Source organism: Chrysochloris asiatica, unplaced genomic scaffold (assembly GCF_000296735.1).
Source record: "Chrysochloris asiatica unplaced genomic scaffold, ChrAsi1.0 scaffold00003, whole genome shotgun sequence".
Classification (NCBI taxonomy): Eukaryota; Metazoa; Chordata; class Mammalia; order Afrosoricida; family Chrysochloridae; genus Chrysochloris; species Chrysochloris asiatica.
This window is the reverse complement of record NW_006408521.1, coordinates 6243847-6254661: the sequence shown is the minus strand read 5'-3', so window position 1 is coordinate 6254661 and position 10815 is coordinate 6243847. Positions and strand designations below refer to the sequence as shown.

At 35.9% G+C, this 10815-nt stretch overlaps 1 protein-coding gene across 3 annotated transcripts in view; it reads right to left on the bottom strand.

Annotated features, from left to right (window-relative positions):
• PCDH15 (protocadherin-related 15) overlaps window positions 1-10815 on the bottom strand; it is a 1066306-nt gene that overhangs the window by 624369 nt on the left and 431122 nt on the right. For all 3 annotated transcript variants that reach the window (XM_006831105.1, XM_006831106.1, XM_006831104.1), the window contains one exon: window positions 10363-10482. In XM_006831105.1, the coding sequence (XP_006831168.1) occupies window positions 10363-10482 (120 nt within the window). The remainder of the gene's footprint in view (window positions 1-10362; window positions 10483-10815) is intronic.

Genomic DNA, 10815 nt, shown 5'->3' with positions numbered 1-10815 from the left:
TCATGATTAAAGGGACAATTGAACAAGATGAAATAACCATAATAAATATCTATGTGCCCAACGAAAGAGCTCCAAAATATGTAAAGCAAACTCTAATAGATTTGAAGAAAGAAATAGATGAATCTCCAATAATAGTGAGTGATTTTAATACACCGCTTTCAAAAATGAATAGAACAACCAGAAAGAAACTTGACAAAGAGAGAAGCAACTAGGATCAGTAAAGAATACGCTGCATTAGTGCCCCAGAGTTGGTTCTGACTCATATTGCCCTGTACAGGGTTTCCAAGGAAAGACTGGTGAGTTTGAACCATCCACCCCATGGTTCAAACCAGCATTTCAGTCTAGTGCTTTATCCCACAGTGCCACACTGAGATGGCAGGACAGAAAATGACAACTAATCTAACAAGTCATGATACTGTCCTGTTCTCAACAATTTGTGAGATTAAGCCCTTTTTTTTTTTTTTTTTCTTCCATTTTTCGCAGCTGAAAGATTTTCTTGTATAAATGTATTTTGTCTTTGTGTCTTTACAAGGAGCCCTGGTGTTATCATGGGTTATGCTTTGGGCGGCTAACTTCAAGTTCAGCAGTTTGAGTCCATTGGACACAACCTCTGAGAAAGATGCGGCTTTCTGCTCCCCTAAAGACTTTCAGTATTAGAAACTTTATACAGGGTTGCTCTGAGTCTGAACAGACTTGATGGCAAACAACCACCATCAGTCAACACATTGTCGTTTTCTCTCTTTCCATCGTAGGCCAGGAATCTTCACAGCTGACTTTTTTGTTCTGATTTTTCTCGTGCCTGACAATCTCTTTTTTTTCCCTGTGTAAAATTCTGTAAATTCTATGCAGAAAAGTGTTCTTTGCTATCGAATCTAAGATTAAGTTTTGCTCTAATATAACATTAATATATATATTATATATATATATAACGCTGCCTTTTGTTTAATTGAACATTTTCTGTTTCCCCTCACAGGTTGCTCAAGTGTTTCAGTCTACAGTATACAGATATTTATCTTTATATTTCTACCAAAGGAAACTGAGTATTACAGGGGTTTAGCACATATTCAGTGAATAAGTGTCCACCATCATTTTTCATTTAAGTTGATAGTTTCTAATAAACATTTATAGGATTACTACAAACAATGCAGTTGTAGTTAGTGATTGCATTGCTCTTCAGAGATTTTCCAATTAAACTTAATTTTTACTAGCTAAATCTACCCTTTGGATCCTGGTGTGGTGCTGTTGGATCAGAACAAGACTGAACTACAAGGTTGGTGGTTCAAATCCACCAGTTGCTCCTTAGAAACCCTATATAGGGTTGATATGGATTAGAACAGACTCAATGGCACTTAATAACAGCAGCAAATCTACCCTTTAGAATATATTAGATTTTAATCTCATAAATATTTTCCAAAAAACAAAGAGAATATCTGTTTTATAATTGATGTTACTTATGAATCATTGCATAAGAAAAGCCTTGATATTAATTTAATTAATCTATTAATGGAGAAATATTCATCGAGTATCCATTATATCATTACACTTATAGAATAATAATCATGAGAGGAAACAGAAACAACATGTAGCTGTATCTTTAAGGTATTGTCTTTTTGAGTATGTAGTAAAAAGAATCATGAGTTACATAAATGCTAAGTACACATCTTACTCTAACAATATTTCTATAATATGCAATATTTCTAATGTATTTATCTAAGGAGAAAGAAAATAAAATCAAAGCTAAATGTAGAATGAACCTTGGTGGGATTGGCTTTAGAAAAGTGATTATGATAAGGCTGTAAGCAGAATTGAGACAATGATACTGAAACTTCAGTGCACACTGACTCTCAGAAATGTTTGATTTAGATTGCAGATTCCCATCGTCCATTCCTAAACTCTCAGGAATCAAACAATTTCCAGAAATTATAACAAGTCATTTAAATTATTCTGATATATGTGGTTCAAGTCTTTCTTCAAAAAAAACCACTGAACTAGGGGAGGAGGAGCATTTTAAACCAATGAGCAACAGTTTGTCATTAAAATTCAACTCAGTGATAACTTTTACAACATATTAGAGAATACATAAATTAATTTTTAATTATTTTGTAGCTATATGTTAGTTTACTGAATTAGCATGACAGTATATGAAAATGAACTTTAAATAGACTTTGTGTGCGGATTCAGTAATAAGCATTAAACACCCACCCGCTCATCACTGACATGGTTAGTTTCCAAAGATTTGGTCATTATGCGAAAATGAGCATTATGCAAAAATGGAGGCTAACTATACCAAATTGCAAAATAGAGGATGACAACTTCAACACTTAAATGCCAAATGCCATCATTATATAAATGTCAAATTCCATTATTACATAGCTACCAAACCACTATGTAATGATCAATTATAGCTCAGTCAAGGAGACCCATAACCTTAACCATCACAACTGATATGTTACTGTTACATCACACCTCAGTACTACCAGAAGTACTGAGTTGATGCACAAAATAGTACAGTTTTTACTATTGTCATACATGTTAAATGTCAAATAATGAACTAATTGATAGTCAGGAATAGGTGTCTTCATTTGTTTTCAGTTAGCACTAACAACTGTGCTTTATATAACCCTCCTTTACTTTCCTACTTTTAGAGAATATGTCACTAAGTCAGTAACTTTCCAATAATTCTTGGTTTTTTAAATAGCTCAGTGAACTACTCAGTCTATTTGGACTCTTGTTAAAGATATGGAAAGGATAGTTTAGTCTTTTGTCCCCTCTTCCTCCCTACCATCTGTCTTCCTTTCGTCTCATGAAGAGCTTAGATCCACCAGCAAGGTACAGGAGCATGAGAGTAGAGCAACATCTATTTCACTGAAGAACCATACATTTCTAGAAGCAAAGCAGTTGTCTGCTTTCTTATAGTTGTACTTCTGAAAAGTTCTAAGTGACACTGGATTTTTTATCACAGGAATTTAAATGCTAATCCCTCTGCTAAACATTAATGAGGAAAATCTAATCAGGGCCAACTAAGCCTCTTAATAGACTTTTATTTGATAGTTCAGCTCCAAATATCCAACCTCCAGTAACAATTGTGTACCCCACGACAATCTGAAGCATTTGGTTATGTAGCAGCTCGCAAAAGTGGCAGGCCACGACTTTATAAAATGAGCGTTTGTTATTGTTGTTAAGTGTCATCAAGTTGGTTCCAATTTATAGCAACCATGGATAGGTTTTCAAAAAGCAGTTGGTAGATTTGAACCACCAACCTTGCGATTATCTGTCTAGGGCTTATGTTACAATGCCACATCTTGGATGGTTTACATAGCTTTGTTCTTGCTGGAAAAATAGGGAGTAATTATGGGATGTGACTACCCCAAGCACATATAATATACACACATGCATGAAAGTGAGACAAAAGGAAAGTTGACACTCTATAAACTCTGTTTTTCCAGATATTCTCTATCTCTGTCACTGTTTTGGATTGAATTATATCCCCCTAATAAGGAGCTCTGGTCATGTAGTGGTTATGAATCAGGCTGAGAACCTTAAGGTCAGGAGTTCGAAACTACCAGCTGTTCCATGGGAGAAAGATGAGGCTTTCTGCTCCTGTAAAGATTTATAGCCCCAGAAACCCTGTACAGGGTAGCCATAAATTGGAACCGACTCCACGGCACTTAACAACAACAACAACATGGTGTTGTGGGTTAATGTGTTGGACTGCAAACTCAGTTTGAATTACATGGTCAGTGGTTCAAGCTCCCCAGTTGCTCCTCAGTAACCCTATACAGGATTGCTATGGGTCAGAATCGACTTGATGACACTTCACAACAACAAACAACAATATATGCATTATAACCTTAATCTCTATACCTGTGGACATATTTCCAGAATCTCATTTGCGAAAAAGGCTTTGCTTGTTAATGGTAAGGAGGCTATTTCAGAGTAGGGAGTATGTTAAATCTAATGACTTTTGACATTTATGTTGGTTTGCAAAAACATATTGTTATGAAATTATAGAAACCATTATTGATCAAAAATATTAAAATATGAAGCAACTGTTTCTCAAGATATTGTCCATCTACTACTGCACAATTCGGAAGGTGGTGTTTCTATCTCTAATACTTCCTCAAAGAATTGTGAACAACACTTCATTTTATATCATGTAATAATGGCAGTTTTGATATCATCCAGGAACTCAAATATTGTTTTCTTTAAAATATTTATTTCAGTTTGGGGAACAAAAAGAAGTTTGAAAGGGCAAAATCATGGTTTTACAGTGGATGGGGTACAATTTCCCTAAGAGATTTTTCCAGAACAGCTCTTGCTACCCTTTAAGAATAACCAGCTGATTATTGTGATTGTGTGTGTGTGTGGGGGGGGGAATTCTTGGCATGACTTTCTTGGCTTTTTTTCATCAGTGTAGTTTTATTTTTTAAAATCTTCTTCATAATAAGCTTGTATGATCTTCCCTGTGTCTTTTCCAAATATATGCCAAAATTACCTTCTATGATAACCTGTCTAACTTAATTGAACTGGTCCAGCACATAGATCCTTTCAGAACCCATAGTTTTGACTGAAGCTTGCTCTCTGGATTATACTGGTAATTCCAAAACTCATCTCCAGTTGAAATTTATTCCATAAAACCATCCTCATTAGATTTGATCTTGCTTAAAAGATTTGTGGGAAGACCAACTCATTAATCTAGCTGTTCTTAACACAACGCTTTTGGAATCCATCAGGATGGAATCTTGCAGAGACCAAGACGTTCATTTCACTTAAGCTATTGCTATGGTCTTCTTCCACCAGTTGTTGTATTTTAGCCACAGTCTCTTCATTCATCAAAGTTGATGAGATCTTCCTTCTCTTGACTCATATTTTAGGTCTTCCTGAGATTTTTTAAAACACTTGATACATCCAAAAATCTTGTTTATGTGAGGCAGCATTCATGTAAAATTGTGGCAAGCCTTCAATAGTTAACCAAGAAGCCATTTCAAATTGGTTAATATTTGTTGCGACTTGACCTCAATATAATTTTTTCTTCATAATACAAAAAAAAAAAATTCACTTTTTGAAAGTATTGTCATGTTATGATGACAAGTGTATTACTAAGTTAACTTGTCTGCAGCCATCCACTGATTATAGAGTCATATATGCTTAAACACATCTGGTTTGGAATCAGTCAGTTCATGAGTGAAGTCAATACTTTGTGACTTACCCTCATAAAAATAACACATTAGACACAGATAGAAGAAAGCACCATCAGATGGATGCCAGATGGAAATCTCAAAGGATCTGAAGAATTCTGGGGTTAGAGAAACAGAAATAAGGATCTTCCCTCAGAAGTGGCAGAAAGTGAGACTTTCCCAAGAGCTGGTGACCTGAATTTGGAATTCTAGTCTCCTAAATTTTGAGAAACTATAACCTCATTCATTAAAGCAGCCACGCATGGTATATAAGTTATAGTAGAATCAAGAAACTAAGATACAGGAAGATGCTTCGACACGTTTGTGGAAAATTCCATCATCTTCTAATTCTATCTTAACCAAATTTTTGAAGCCCTCTCGTGTATGAGTGATCTGGGAGAGGGTCTAAAACTGGGAAACTTCTCATTTCGTCTCTTAGGGGGCTGTAAGGTCTCTTATTGTTTTTCTACATCTTTTTAAAATCAGTCTTTGTCTCTCACTACTGGTTTTCTCTTCTTGAACAAGAATGTGACTTTATTTGCTACTTTCAATAATTAGCACCAGTTTCATGTCCTTATTTTTTAAGAAATCCCAGAGGTACAATCTAATCTCCTTTAACTGTCTCTGTCTAATCCAGATCACAATGTCATCAGCTGCTAATCAATCTATAGACTGGCTGTCCTTGTTAGACTGCTATAGTTGTTGTTAAGTGCTGTCAAGTAGATTCTGACCCATAGCAACCTTGTATAAGGTTTCCAAGGAATAACTGGTGGGTTTGAACCACCAATATTGCAGTATCCAGTACTTATCATGCAGCGCCACACCACAGCTCCAGTAGGGAGACTGATTCTACGTAATTACCTAAAGTGAGAATTGGAGGCTAAGCAGGACTAGATAGTTCTTGTCCACTCAAAAGTCACTAAGAGTTGTAACGACATTAAATTTATTTCCTGTAGAAACTATTAACACTTTAGTCATGTTTCTGTTTCAACTAAACCCTCTCTTTCCCTCACACAGAATCACATACATGGACATTTAAAGATGAACTAAAGAATATAGAATCCTGGTGTGACACTGTAGGTTAATAAGCCAGACTGCAAAGTTGTTTAAACTGCAAGGGCAGTGGTTCAAGCTCACCAGCAGCCCCTTGGAAACCCTATACAGAGACACTATGACTCTACGGCATTTAACAACAACAATGAATATAGCACAGCTCATTCCACCTTTTTCTCATCAATTCTTTGTTGCTTTTGTTAAATGCCATTGAGTTGGTTCTGACTCATAGTGACTCTGTAAAGGGTTTCTAATGGAGCTCCGGTGGCGTAGCTGTTATTAGTTGGGCTGCTAACCTCACGGTCAGCAGTTTGAAATTACCAGCTGCTCTGAAGGAGAAAGATGAGTAGTTACGAAATGAGCTGTAAACTGCAAGGTCAGCAGTTCAAAACTACCAGCTGTTCCGCGGGAGAAAGATGAGGCTTTCTGCTCCTGTAAAGATTTACAGTCTCGGAAACCTTGTACAGGATTGCTATCAGACAGAACTGACTCCACAGCACATAACAACAACAGCAACTGAAGGAGAAAGAAACTGCTCCCATAAAGGTTTACAGCTTCAGAAACCTTATACAGGATTGCTATAAGTCGGAACCAACTCCATAGCACAAAACAACCATCACCACCACAGGTTTCTGAGGAGCAGCTGGTGGGTTTGAATTGATAATGGTGTAGTTGGCAATCTCGTGCTGATCCTACAGTACCATGTCATCAGTCCTTTTGGAAACTATATTTAGAAGTACCTGGTTCTATTCAGGGGTATGCATGTTATAGTGTTAAAAGGTGGGCTTAAATGGAAAAGATTTGGGTTCAAAGTTTAACACAAAGCATACTTCAAAGAAATAACCTTATGACTTTATGGGCCTAAAACTCCCATGTTAAAGTCCACCCTATAAAGCATTTAAAGTATAACATACTGCTCACTGAAACCTACAAAAAAATAAGCAATAAGTTTGACTTATCATGATATACTTTTATATCCTCTAAAAGTTGGACTTTGACTAATATACAAAACTACTTCAAGAGAGTGATTTGTTAAAAATCCTTTTGCATTTGAACAGTGATTTTAATTTCCTTACTCAGGAAATACAAACCTATCACATGGTTACATATTACTAAAGAAAGCCATGTCTTTTTTCTTAATTCTTTTTGAGCTATAATGAACCAAACACATCAAGAAGGAAGGGAAACATTGATAAAAGATGTTTTTACCCACTGAAATACCTCTCTGATGCCTCCAAGAAGGAAGCTGCCATGCATAGTGCTTTAATGCCCTCACACTGCTTTGCTGAGCGGCGGCTGTAGTTAATAGAAATAGTGTGCTGCTACTCCATTGGGTACATGAACAGTTCCTTCCTTATTACTGTGGGTCAAAACACTTAAACTGGTGAATCGGCATCACTCCTGGCTGGCATTAATGAAAAGGATTAAAATATGAAATCCCATGTTATATCTATGATACAGGGAGCCATAGTGAGGCACTATGAGTCGGGACCCAACGGATTCCACTAAACAACAATCTATGATGCAGACAGACTTATCAAGCTAGCTAACATTGGGATTTAGAACATTCAGAATGATACCTCTTTCATAATTTTATTTTCCGTAGAGGATAAACTCAAAAGCGAATATTTTTGTAGCACATGAGATAAAATAAAAATCCTGACCCATTCTTCTTACTTAGTAAGATGGTCCTCAAACACAATTTCATATAAATTGTAATGAGCCTAGTACAAGTTCTTATTCCACAATCTAGAGGACTAAGAAAAGATAAAATATGCTGTATGAACAAATCACCAAATGCAACGGTTTAAAAATGACTGTTACCCTTGCTATTGTCATTAATTCAGTTGTTACTCCTAGCAACTCTGTATTGAGTTTCTGAGGCTGTAAATCTTTATAGGAGCAGAAAGTCTTATTTTGCTCCTGTATAGCGATTGGTGGCCTCAGATTGCTGACCTCATGGTTTTCAATCCACCACTTATCCTACAGAGCCACCAGGGATCCAAAAATGATTAGCACAATACAAATTCTTCTAGTCCAGAATCTAGGCTACTTATTAATATGGTACTTATGAATTATTAATTACTTTATTTAAAATACATCAACCAAGGAAGGATATGTGACTATACAAGAAAAAAAAAATCAAATTAATAGCATAACATAAATGTTAAGAGAAAAGATAAATATAAATTTGAATGTCAAATATAGTGATTTTTGAGATATTGTTTCAAGTCATTTCTGGCCAAAGTACCTGTGAGTTAAGAAAAAAATCTACATCACTAAGTTGTGACTTCTTCTAATGAATCCTATAGGCATTAAAAAAAAAAAAAAAAGTAAATCTTAATTGTAAAACAACAATCTGCACTTGCTACAATTTTTCATACAGTGTGAGACACATTTAAAAGAAAATAAAATTGTGGTGGCCAAAACAGAAGTGATTGCATTCTCGTGTTAAATGGTGTATTTATTATACATATAATTTTGTTTAGAAATTAAAAAATAAGCAGGAGAACATTGATGCTATCAATATGAGGACGTTATTAGAGATTTAACAGTGGTAGAATTTAAAAATCACCAGGTAGTTCACAGCTCTTCAAGAGAATATAAACTGGTAGTAGGTTTTACATGCAGTCTCTGATGGCTCAAGATGGATTCTCTCTCTAAGGATGTGACGTGGTTAATGCTGTCCCCTCCAATATATCCTAAACTAAGTGTGTCATGAGGTCTCATTCTTCTGCTTCACTGAATTAGGACCATGACCAGAGAACATTTTTATTTATTCCACATCAGTGCTGGCTTGCTAAAATACATTTCTCTTTTTTTGTGTGATTAAAAAACTGCAGGCGGCTGATTGGCTTATCCGATCAGTAGGGTAGTAAAAAGGAGCTCTGGTAGCTTAGTGGTTACGAATCAGGCTGCGAACCGCAAGGTCAGCTACTATTTAGTTAAATTGCATTTGCTTATGTCAAGCTTACAAAAAGAATATGAAAGGTTAAACATAAAGATATATATTAAATTCACCTTATTTTACATTCTTAATACTAAACAGTAAAGAGAAGTATTAAATTAGAATACTTGATAAATGGTTTCAAAACACTGCTTTGGGATTCCAACATATTCTGAGCAGCTGCTTCTGGAGAAGCCGAAGGGAAGATCAGACTTACAGCTTCCAGATCTAGCTTCAACTGAATTATTCTGATTTCATTTATTTTTTATTTATATTTTATTAGTGAAATTGTTTAACAGTTTAGATTTTGTTTTTTTGTTTTTTCAAAAAGCTGCAACCTGAGGCAAAAAAGGGGAGGAGCTACAATTAACCCAAAAGATCTCTGGTGACTCGGTGTTTTACTCTTGGACTGCTAACCACAAGATCAGCAGTTCAAACCTACCAGCTGCTCCATGGAGAAAGATGAGGCTGCCTCCTGCCATCAAGATTTACAGGCTCAGAAACCTATGGGGCAGTTCCACTGGGTCCTATGGTCATGAGTGTGAATCACCAGATGACAGGGATTTCTGACTAACGCCTTTGATGTCTACTTTATCTAAACTTCCTTTTGGTAGGATTGCTGAGATTGTTGGAATTTGTCATCTCCATGTTTCTGAGCATGTTTTTAGAGAAGTGATATTAACTTAAAATTCTATGAAGCAAATATAGTACAATGGTTGTATCATCCTCAATGCTAGGTTTCAATTACACAGGACCCAAAAGCACAAGGGGAATTTAGTTAAAAAGACATGTTAGAACTAGGAACATATTTAAAGCTTTTATCTATAAATGCCAGCAACAATTTAGTTTTGAAAACCACAGCACCTATTTTTTTTTTTTTAATGTAATATTGAGATCATTTTACTGGTAGTGTCCTGGTGCGGCACTGTGGGTTGAAGCACTGGACCACAACGTTGGTTTGAACTGCAAGACTGATGGTTCAAACTCACCAGCCGCTCCTGGGAAACCCTATACAAGGTCACTTTGAGTAGGAACTGACCAGACAGCACTTAACAACAACACCAACAATAGCTATGAATGTGGCTCCAAGGAGCTAAAAAACAGTCATACAATAAAAATCAGCTAAAATAAACATTGATTTAATTCCTCATAGTGAAATCACATTGCAACCAGGGATACACATACCGGATCATGTGGATTATATTGAATAACATATTCTATCTGTCCATTCGGGCCATCATCTATGTCTGTCGCTCCGTTGTCTCCTGAAAATCCTGTAAATATCGTGGTGCCAACTGGAGTGAGCTAGAAGGAAAATAAAAACTGTCAACTCTCAGTTCATCAACTGCACACCAAAATTGATTCAACACAAAAACCAGCTGTTTTTGTGCTTTTTTGTTTTTTTGTTTTAATCAAATAAAGAGTAGGCATATGCCCACAATCTCAAACATGGAGCATTTGAAAACAACCTTTGTAAACTTTCCATAGAAGCTCTTATAAAGCCTGAATTTCCAACTATAGGGTCTTTGCTTTTAGAGAAGGAATGCAGCACATTTGGACCCATGTATAATCATTAACACCTTAGCTCCTGTTAAGAAGATACAGCTGCTGTTTCCTCTTTAAAAAAAAAAAAAAAAA